Below are 12142 nucleotides of genomic sequence, written 5' to 3'. Positions count from 1 at the left end.
CAAATTGAGATATTGAAATATATCACACGGAGAAAACTGATGTCAACACAGTGGCAATATGACTTTTGGACCTGTCTTTTTCCCATTTAGGAAATATCTCTGCCATTATGCATGTTATTCAGTAAGTGCTAGAAAAAATAGCTAAATATGGATGATGTTTTACGCCGAGTATTTCTTCCATTGTTCTTGACCACCATATTTGACTGAAAGAGTAGCCAGTTAGATGATTCAGGCAACTGTTTTCAGCATTATAAATGTTAACCTCTTTATATACTTCATTTTTCCCCATGAGTTTTCCCTTATTCTTACAGGGGAAAGCATTAACTTATTCCCCTACATTTGAGTCTAGCTTTGTCCTTGATAGTTTGAAATTTTGCATACAAATTTAATTTTTAGGAGATGACCTGTCATCAGTGATTAGGTTTTATGCAGAGAAAATAAAATTTTTAATTTTGATTACATGAAGACAACTAGTCTGAAATACACTGGTATATTGACAACTTACATTTGTGTAGTACACTCCACAATGTGTTAAATAATATACATTTTATTTAACTCGATGGCCAGATATCTGTTATTTCAAAATATTGGAACTTTAATTTTGGTTTTAAACCACTATTGGTAGCGGTCATAAGCATGAACTTTTTTGTTGCAAACAGGAAGCTTTCTTGGCACAATAAATATGTTCAATCATTATGAAAAATGAAACAATGCTTTTATTTAAGTTTGTTGCTGACTTTCTTTGATCAAAGGTCTTTGGCTTGCTTTGATGAAGTTTCATGTGTTATTGAAGGCACCGCTAAAGGCGCACTTTGAAGGATCAAATGAATGCCTGTTTGTTATTGCTGCAGCAACATCAAACAATTGTTAAGCATTGACATAGACAGAATTTTCTTTTCATTTGCTTAGAATGATCAGTGCTTCAGAGGTAATCTGTTTTCTTTGATATTCCACCAAAACTAATTTTTCTGGTAAATTTTTCGAAAAGGAACAATATTGCCACCATCAAGTAGATTGTAGTCATTCCATTCCCGGCTTCAGAGGTGGTTGATTGTAGCTAGTCAGGTAGCATGACTATTTGGGTTATATTACAGCACAGATTACTAAGGCCAGACATTAGCATAAGTGGATTTATGAAATAACAATGCCATATTAGGGTGGCTTGTCGATATGAACAGAGGATTTGTTTATGTAACAATAGATTCCAGTGCAGTTTTATGTCCAAGTTAAACTTTGTGGCTTTTTCCTGTCATGGTGCCTTTGAATTTCTCAACTCCAAACCCAAGACTGTATATACAATTTTTAACAACCAAAAATGTTGTGGCCAAAAAGATTGGCAGATAGTATATTTTGTCGCCAATAAGGCAAAAAATTGCAATTTGCATCATTGGTGAAGCCCAGCGTGATCCCTGCTTATCAAAAATAGGTCACTATATTCTATTTCATACACTTTAGTGCTTATATAGACCTTAAATAGAGCATCCCACTTCAAAGAAAAGAGTAAATGTGTCCTGTATTAACAATTTGATTTGCCATCATGATCGCTTGCTACTGATCATCTTGAGTGTTTGGAAATATAAAACTTTTGCATTTGTATAAATATTTGCAGGCAAGCTTTGCTGACTTGCATTGTCTTGTTTATTACCATTGTTTGCACCACCAATTATGTCAACTTTTATAATCTGCACTTGACTGCTAAAAATGTTCATGTAAGGTGATCCTGGATGTGGAGGAAATTGGAAAATCATGAGAAAACCAATGGATTTTAATTCACACCCGCATGCATCTATGGAACTGAGGATCAAACCTGAGACTGCATATTAAAATTGAGGAAATATGATTTGCATAAAGTTAAAAGTTTGCCATTCCCTAGGACAAATTGTGATCCATGAAGGTTAGTTTCCCTATCCAAGCCATGCATGAAGGAACATATGCAAGATTTAGATCTTTTTCTCTTTTATATTTGTGAGCAAAAACCTTGCAGAAAATAAAATATCTATGGATCATATGCATGAATGACATCATACATAGTTCGTGAACTTTTCTACTCCTTGGGTAAAAAGATGTTTTTCTTATTCCAGTAATGTATGTTTAACATAAATTGCCCATGTGAGAAAGATTCATGATTTGTCTATCCCATACTAGTACACTTGATGATATTGATGAATAGATGGTTTCATTATGCTTATAGTTGTAATATCATTAACAGTGCTTGCTTATAAAAAAAAAATGTTCTTTTATATTAAAATGGTTTGTTGTAGAAGAGCTTTTGTGTTTAACTAATGAACTAATAAGGTAAAAATTTATTTGAAAAATATTTTAGGTTTCTAAAGATGCATTCAGACCACTGTTCCTCTTTTACAAATGAGAGGAACAGAGTCCATTGTATTCATTGCTGTTTGATAGGGAGATCTCATCCTCAGAATCAGAATTTGTTGGCAGATTCTGAGTATGAAGTGGGACTTTCCTATCTGATATTGAACCTATGATGGATTTAATGCACTAACATAAGGTAGACTCAATACAGCTCTCTGCATTTTGGAAAGATAGGTTAAGTGATAAATGAGTGATCAAATTTCAGTTTACAGCCCACTGAGAAAGGGTAAGAGAAATGACAGTGAGGCTGGGCTCAGAGGCGAAGAAGTTAGTACTCAAAGACTAAGGCGTCAGGACTCGAAAGTACCTGTGCAGTCCTCTTCTACCAGTAGCATAAATAATACTTATGAAGATTTGAGGACTTTTAGACGTGAAGGTTTGATCTTTATTTGAAATCTTTACATTCTTATAAATATACAACCAAAACAATTGTGTTTACATTTAACATAACATAACATCAGACCATATTATAAAAAGTCCATGATTTTAATAATTTTGATGCCATTTTACCCTGAAAGTTTCATTTTGCATTCCGTGCAAAATTTATTGATGTTGATTGCATCAACTAATTGATTTGGTCCTATTCATCTGTACATCCATGTGTCCATCCTGGGAAGCTTGTTAGTAAGTTTGGGATAACATCACTCAACATAGACAAATGAAATTTGGCTGGCTTGTTGATATAACCAGAAGAACTTATAGGATGGTTCATCCATTAGCACAAATTTGTTATCACTACTCCTGATGGTGCTTGAAGAATTGCCATGAAACTTTAAACAAAATTCATCCTATGATCTAGTTGGTCCTAAATGAAAATGGTAATGCTTGGACGGCCATCATGAAAATTTTGTTGTCTTTACTTCTGAAAAGATGGTCATATCAACATCAGGTTTTCACTGAAAAGACTTTATGATGTTCTAGTTGGTTCTGAATGGAGACAGTGCCAATATGATGGCCAACATGATCACCATAGCAGCCATCTTGAAAATCTTGTTACTGCTACACCTCTTGAACAAAAAAGACATATTAGCATGAGGGTTTTAACCAGAAGAATTCTTGTGATGTCTAATTGGTCCTAAACAAAAATAGTGCTGTTTACACATCCCAATATGGCTGCCACTGGTGTCATTTTGAAAATCTTGTTTTCATTTCTCTCGAATGAATGGTTGTATCTTCATGGGTTTATGATATCCAGTTGTTCCTAAATGGAAATGGTGCCAGTCAGACATCCAATATGGCCACCATAGAGATCATCTTGAAAATCTTGTAATCACTACTTCCCCTAGATAAATGGTCATATCAGCATGTGGTCTATGCGGAATTAATTAGTATGATGTCTAATTGGTCATAAATGAAAATGGTGCCAATCTGACTTCCAGTATGGCTGCCACAATGGTTATCTGGAAAACTTTATTATTGCTACTTCTCCTAGAGTACTGTTCATATCAACATTTTGCTTATTGGAATTGGTGTGCATCAGATACCCAGTATGGCCACCATGACATCCATCTCAAAAATATTGTTTCTACTCCTCCAGTAAGGAAAGTTATATCAGCATGAAGATTTCAGAATAAGACTGTCGGTCCTAAATTAAAATGGTTCTGATCTGATATCCAATACTTTAAACATTTTATTATTGCTACTTCTATTAAATGGAAAGTCATTTTGACATGGGCTTTTCATCAGAAGAGTTCTTATGATGCCTAGTTGGTCTCAGATGAAAATGATGCAAATTGACATCAGTATGAAAATATTATCTCAACTCCTCCCAAACGGATTGTTGTATCAGCATTTGGTTTTCCCCAATATACTTCCTAAGATAATTTTGTTGGTCCTACATGAAAATGGTGCCAATCATAGATCCAATTTTGTTATTGCTATTTTCCCAGAATGGATGGTAATATTGACATGGGGTTTCACCAGAAGACATGAGGATGTCCACTTGGTTCTAAATAAAATTGGTGTCAATCTGTCATGGTTTCAACACTTGGCAGTTAAAGGAAGATATGGTCTTAGCTTGAAATCCTGGAAATTATTTTAGCCCAGTAGAGTTTCAGTCCTATCAAAGGACTCTTGTTCACTTTTAGTTCACCTTTTCATAGGGCCAAGTGAGCTTATGGTATTTTTCATTTTGTCATGCATTGTCCATTCATGATTATTATTGAATTGTTTTAAAATGCCACAGAACAGAATTTGTTAAAAAATTGAGAGGAAGCATCTTGACATGAACATCTTTCAAATTTATATAGATGATGCCAATCCACCATCAAATATGGTCACCATTGTTAGAAATACACAAAACTTTAAATGGCTTCTCAGAAGCTGATCAGCAGAAATTGACCATATTTTTCAGAAACATTATTCTAGTATGAAATACCTTTAACTTAATACAAATGCTGCTAGTCATCAGATATACGGCTGCTATTAGTAAAATTAGAAAAACCTTTAACAGTGTCTTCTAAAACACAGTTCTGTAAAAGATGAACAAACCAAATTGCAGCAGAGAATGCAAAGGCCAACATCCCTCACAGCTGACTGACATCAGTGACCCAGGTCTCTGGGTCTGGGAATAGAGGGATGAAGGTGGTCAGTTTGGTTTTTTGATCTTTAACAGAACTATAATTTTTCTTTAGCCAGCTTTGGCAGAAGCTCAGTATTGCAATCATTTTGTCATCTGTGTTTGTCCATATGTCTGTCCCCACCCAAGACTAAAGACAATGTTAAAGTTTTTAGCTTACCTAGCCATAATTTAAATGAACTTACGTATGGCCATGCATCTGTCCAACATCACTCATCATGAGCAGTGCAGTGTCCATCCATATAATTATCAACTATTGCTTGTTGCCACCCTGGAGTCCGTATTTCTAATCTGATTTCAATCAAACTTGAAGTATAGGTTTATATGATCAGAATCTAAGGATCACTTTGATCATGAGCAAGATCCATGCATATTAATGAGGTCATCCTTATTTCCACTATCGTGGCCATATTTCTGCTCTTATTTTGATTAGACTTTGAATATGTGCTAGGTGACTTAAATTATTATCAAACGAGCTCAGTAATGAATGAGATCCATGCATACTAATAAAGGAATCTTGTATACTGTTGGCTGAGTTTATTACCACTCTGAAGGCAACATTTCTGATCCATTTTTGATAAAACTTGGAATATGTGCCTAATCTTTAAAATCTTGTTCAAGTTAGATAATGAGCATCATGCAAGCAAATCCAAATTTGATATTGCATCGGAGTGGTAGAGCTTGTTGCCACTTCAAAAACCACATTTCTGATCTCATTTTGATCAAACTTAAAATATTGGCTTGTGTTTTCGTCTTGGATAGGTTTGATAATGAACATGATCCATGCTTAATAATGAGGTAATATTGGATCTGGTTGGCTGAACTTGTTACTGATCTGGAAGCCATATTTGTGATCTGATTTTGCTTATATCGTCAAGATCATGGATGGTAACGGATGAGTGAAATCCATGCATATCTATGTGGTGATCTCGCGTGTCATTAGCTGAGCTTGTTACCACTCTAGAAGCCATAATTCTGATCCAGTTTTGATTAAAATTGGAATATGGGTTAACATCAAGATCTTGGGCACATATCAGACTTGCAGCTGATTCTCTAACCTTGTTACCACTCTTGAAACCATATTTTTGTTCTGGTGGGTTTATTATCATCGTGATCTTAATGACTATGACCAAAAGACTGCAAATTGATTATGCTTTTATCTGTAGAAAGAATACCAGGATTTAGCGAAATAGGTAAAATGAACAAGATAGAAACTTTGGGAGATGTATTACATACATGTTTTTACAATACCCCATTTGCCTGCTCAGTGAAAGGGTCAACTGTTATGTAAGCTAGGTGAATGATATGAAGCCCACTTGGGCTTCTTGTTTAGCATATTGTGAAGGCTTGTTTTGCTTTCAAGCTAAGTAACAGGTGGGCTAAATAAAATGTGGGTTTCTTTTATTGGTATGCCTGCCATTGTGTAAACAGCAGGAATAAATAATTGGAAATGTAATATAAAAATGAGTATCTTAGGAAAAGAATGGTCTGTTTTGATCAGACTTTGGATGAATGTTTAATAGAATATTCTTTGTCAAAATAGTTGGGTGGCTCCCCATGCAACTTTGTGGCTTCCATAGCCACTACATGGAAAACTTACAAAAATATGTCCTTATCTGGTATGGTTACCATTATATGTATGTTATTGTACACAAGACTTACAATAAATGAATCTGATATGGAAAGTAACGCATATGAATCAAGAGGGAATTTCTTTGCATCCCTCAAAATACATTTTTTTTGTGTGCATTATATAGTTGAAACTGTGAAACCAACAAATCTAAAACAAATCCTTGCATGTAACTCTAAACTCCCTCTATTATTATTCCACTGTTGGATGCGTTACACTGAGTAACTTGGAGATTTTTGTTCGTTTTGTTTTTGGTTACAGGTAAAGAACAGCTTACAGCAGTTGTTCGTCGTAAGTATTTTATCTTATTATTTCATAAATAACCAAGTATTGTATTAAATTTTATATCCTTGTTTCATGAATGATTTTAAGTTTTTACAGTGAAAAAAATGTTATATTCTGTTTTGCCTGGCTTTTTGTGTGTATTATGTAGTTTTATTTTTTATCTGATTTTGATAAAATTTAGTATTTACATTTATATGATCAAGATCTCATATGATTAAGATTATGAGCAATATCGTGGCTTATTAATGAGGTGTTCAAGCATTTTGTTAGTTGAGCATTTGAACACTGGGGGTCTTATTTTGGATCAAAATTTTAATCATACTTGGTGTATGTACTTATATCATTAAGATCTCTTGTGAATTTGATTGTGAGTGACATCCATGCTTAATAATGAGGTTATCTCGCATTTGATTGGCTGAACTTGTTACCACTTGAGATGTTTTATTTTTGGTCAAATCTTAATCATATTTGGTACATAAGCCTGTATCATCAAAATCTCAGGGGAATTAAAGCACTGTTTATAATACTTCTGGAATGTCAGTAGATTTAGTTCTCGTAAATGTCATGTTGAAATTGTGTATGCACATGGTGCAGCGCATGCAAATACATTTCTTTTAGAAGGAAGCAAGGAAAGTAACCTTTGATAAGTACTGTTTCGAATAAGATTTAGGGCTGCGCTGACTTCTTCCCCTTACAGAAAAGTTTTAAAGATGTGATTTGGATTTTTAACTTAGCTTTAACAATTTTTAAGTCATATCGCCACAATGTCTGCATTGTTTCAGTTTATAGTGACGTCTAGCACTGGGGCATCATGCTGCAGACATATAGCATGATGTCCCACCCAGTCACATTATCCTGACACCAGGCCAACCAATCCTAACACTAACCTCTTAAATGCTGAACGCCAAGCGAGGCAGGTGTTAGTACCATGTTTATAAACCTTTGATATGACTAGGCCGGGAATCGAACCCACAACCTCTCACATTCAAGGCTTTAAAGAAAGGAACAATACAAATTAATTTAGAATACAAGATGCATATATTTAAATGGAAAAAGAATTTTAAACAATTAACAAAATAATGCATGCACATCAGGGATTGTAATTTAAACCAGAGCAAAATGTAAAAGAACAATCAAACTAGTAACACTCAAAGTTGATAAGAGTTTGATAATTTATAAGACTAATTTGTAAAAATACAAATGAATCATTAAATTCTTGTGGATGGAGAGATTTTTTTTACCAAAGCACAATCTTTTGAAAGTAGTGTATAGTGCAAAGGTTGTAGGTTGTGTTATCTTATAAGGACCAAAATCAAACCAACTCAAAACAGCCTTTTTAGGCAAACAAACTTAAAACCAGGCATAACTAATGAAAACCAAATTGTTGTGCATTTCTGTTGCACACCAGTAACTTTTAATCTCTACTGTTAAAGATGACTAGGACTTACGACATTGTCTTATTTTTTGTCCATTGTCTTCCAGTCCATCAGTACAAGTTTGTTATCACTAATCATCCTCTACTACTTGGGGGATTGCCATGAAACATCACACACATTCATCACATGTTCTAGTTGGTCCTAAATGAAAATAGCATATGCATAGACTTTATTTACCACTAGTACAGTTGCACAAACTCAATTTCATATGCAGCTCAAAGGCTTGTTGCTATCTCTCAACTTGACCAAATTCTTGGAAATTTTAACACAAATTTTAATTGATAAAAATTTATTTCATTTGTATTTATTTATTAAAGTACTTCCTCCACTCTGCATGAGTGACATTTTTATTGATAAAAAGTTCCTTACATATTGTTAATTGCACTGTACTAAGAATGTTGTTTGGAAAGAAAATGTAAAAACTTTTCTGACCTTCTTTTAAATTTGATATTTCGTAGTGTTAAAATTTTGATTGCGATTTTCTTCAAGTTCAACAAATAGGGATCAATTTTGGGGGTATTTTCTGGTTTTTCCATGCCTGACCCCACGTTATAAGTGGTTTCGTGAATTATCAAGGGAGTGGTATATATATATATATATATATATATCTGTGTGTGTGTGTGTGTGTGTGGTTTAAATGTGATTTAGAACAGATGGTAAATAACACCAGTATTTATAGAAAATGTAGCAAGTGTTTCTTTCCTCATTAGTTTCAATACATGTGTGAATTTGCATCCACAACCCAGGTGAACTATGTCAGGCCCACTTCATTTTCTTTTTCATTGGTTTACAAATTTGTGATCTTCTGGGACTCTTGAAATTTTATATGTATTTTTCTAGGCAAGATTGATTTGGGTTTTATAGAACCTGCCGCCTTCACCCTGACACCACAGGAAAAGGAACTGAGGGGTTGACTTTGTGTATGCATGTTCTTGAGGTCATATGTTCATTAAATCTTGCTTTCAGTGTCCTTTCCATTTTCCCAGTATAGTTGTAATAGCATATGCTTTCACTCTGTCCCTCACACTTCTAGCTTGTCCAAGGTATCATAGCACATCCATAATGTTTGCTCTGGCCATATGTGAAACTGCGTCTTGAGATTTACTAAAAATCTTAAATCGAGAAAATCCTGATTTTAGTGGAATGTTTGAGAATAAACATACATCAGTGCATACAAACCAATGCTGAACTGGGATGGGGTTTGTTACAACCTGCCTTCTCAGCTAGTGTGGGTACGTGGGAAAGCCTGTCAGTAGCTTCTCGTGAGTCTGTGGTTCTTCCCTGGGTTTTCCAAGATTCTTCCTCCACCAGTTATACTGGCTGCCATGTATAGCCTATCTTGTGCTGAAAAATGGCATTAAACCCTAGAACAACAACAACAACCTGCCGTATATCTGGGACAATCTCAGACCTGTCAACTCTTACAATTTTGCCACAAGTTTTCAGAAATTGACCCTTAAGATACAGACTTACAGAATAAAAAGAAAACTTATGGAAATATGATCATTGTGTTAAAATCCAGATAATTGGTTCGTCCATGTTTGATTTGGAACCAGGTTTCACATTAGTTTTAGTGGAATTAGTCATTGAACCAGACTAACTTTATAGAAATACCTCAGACGCTTCAAACTGCACATATTTTTCTACGCGAAGCCTCTGCATGATCAAATGTTAGATTATAGAATTGTTTTAAAATGGCATCCAGCTGTCGATACATGTTAAAGATGAAAGGATAAAATAAGCTTATTAAAAAAGTTTTGATTATCATTACAGAATAATAAAATGGAATATTCAGATTCTTCTGAATAAAAGCCGGAATGGACACAACTACGTTTATTGGTCATCATGTGTCGATTTGAGTATGTCATATGGTAGGAGAAATGATTGCCATCATGTGAAATGAAGAACAAAATTTCCAAGAATTATATCAAGTTGAGAGGTAGCAACAAGCCATTGATCTGCATAGGGTTTGGAATTTAACGTGTATGTGTACTTTACAAACTCTTCAGATGAACATAATGTTTTCCGTTGATGCATCAGTTTGGAATGCTGAACTTTTAAAGTCATGTTTTCCAGCTTGAATCAGTAGTACATGATATTTTGTTACACCTTACTGAAAACTGGTCATATGTATGTAACAAATCAGCTGCCTTACTGAGGTAATCTTGTTAGGGTTGGCAGGTCCTCAGTCTGTTAACATCACCCATGACTGCTCTGGTGGCCTAGTGGTTATAGTGGCCGCCTCAGAAGCGGGAGGTCACAGGTTTAAACCCCGACCGAGTCGAACCAAAGACTTCATAAAAATGGTATTAACAGCTGCCTCACTTGACACTCAGCATAAATAAGTTAGTGTTAGGACTGGTCGGCTTGGTGTCAAGGTAATGTGACTGGGTGGGACATCATGCTGGCTTGGTAGGTTTGTAGGTAGGTTGTTTGGTGGGTGACTGACTGGGTAGTTTTATAGGTAGGTGTTTTCATGGTGTATTGGTACAATATTGGTTATATAATGCTGATTCAGAGTTAAAAAATATAATTTTAAAATGTTTAAAGGTTCAATTGTTAAGATAAAAAATTGCAAAAAGTCATTGGTTACTAAAAAATGGGCCAAGATCACTTTAGTCTTCATTTTTTGCCTGCATGATAATGTTTACATTAGTTACTGGAGAGAAGTAAAGGCAGAGCTGTACAGCCATTGATTCCACTGTGGTTATATTTAAGCACAAAAATATATGTATTAGAGCCACAACCCAAAAGGATTGATATGATATTCTCCATCTGTTCAACATTATCAATCAATAATAATGCTGCTACTACTACTAGTACAATATTATTATTATTATTATTATTATTATTATCATCCTATGGTAGGCTTTGACACACTGTACTTAATTTGCACATAATTGTATGTCACGAATTGCATGTACATTCCATGATGAAACTCTAGGGAATTTGAATTAATTTCAGGATATTGTTCCCTTTTTTTAAACCTTGACCCAGAGGGTAAAAGTCAAAGAACAGTTGAACCTCCCCAGTTCCCAAGCACTATATATAGCATCTATCATATCATATAATGACCTAATGAGATATAAAATGGGACATCATGATTTTGATGCTGTTTATAACAAATGCAAAAATAATGTATACAGTATATGGTTATAGATTAAAATTACTTTATAAATCATAACTTTAGCAAATACCATTTTAAGAGATAAGAGTCGCAAAATATAATTGAAATATTTTCATTCATAAGGACCTTTATGCTTGGCATAGCTGATTTTTAAATGGCGGTAAATGCTAAGTTAAAGATTTTTTATTTTTCTAGAGAAATTTTCATCAAATTTGACATACTGACATTTTCTGATTTTTTTCAATTGTCTGTCTTTTTCATATAGCATGTCCAGTATCAGACACCCCAGCAAGAGTTCAAGATCCAGGTATACAATCTTTCACATTTGTCTTGTTTTAAGTCAGGGTTATATTACTTAACAAATTCCTCATTTATTAAATCACTCCATTGTTTTGGTTTTTTATAAATTTGGGCTTACACTATACATGGATTTTATCTTTACATAAAATTACTTAAATTTGTTCATATGTGATATTATTTGAGACAATTCCTTGTGACTAGTTGAGATGCCACATAAAAGGGGATCTTCTCAAAATATGTTAAGGATTTTGTATTTTTAAAGAGAAATTTTCATAAAGTTTGACACTGTGACAGTTTCTGATTTTATTTAATTGTCTGTCTTTTTCATATAGCATCTTCAGTATCAGACACCTCAGCAAGAGTTCAAGATCCAGGTATACAATCTTTCACATTTGTCTAGTTTTAAGTAA

The 12142-nt window shown here is 34.2% G+C and overlaps 1 protein-coding gene across 4 annotated transcripts in view; it reads left to right on the top strand.

Annotated features, from left to right (window-relative positions):
• Positions 1-12142, top strand: part of LOC149782102 (uncharacterized) — an 80692-nt gene that overhangs the window by 46427 nt on the left and 22123 nt on the right. For all 4 annotated transcript variants that reach the window (XM_089933543.1, XM_089933539.1, XM_089933542.1 and 1 more), the window contains 4 exons: positions 2582-2752; positions 6846-6875; positions 11698-11739; positions 12065-12106. In XM_089933543.1, the coding sequence (XP_089789669.1) occupies positions 2582-2752; positions 6846-6875; positions 11698-11739; positions 12065-12106 (285 nt within the window). The remainder of the gene's footprint in view (positions 1-2581; positions 2753-6845; positions 6876-11697; positions 11740-12064; positions 12107-12142) is intronic.

Source organism: Sinohyriopsis cumingii, chromosome 15, assembly GCF_028554795.1.
Source record: "Sinohyriopsis cumingii isolate HCF-2022 chromosome 15, ASM2855479v2, whole genome shotgun sequence".
Taxonomy (NCBI): domain Eukaryota; kingdom Metazoa; phylum Mollusca; class Bivalvia; order Unionida; family Unionidae; genus Sinohyriopsis; species Sinohyriopsis cumingii.
Note: the sequence above shows the minus strand (reverse complement) of the source record. Positions and strands in the feature narration are given on the sequence as shown.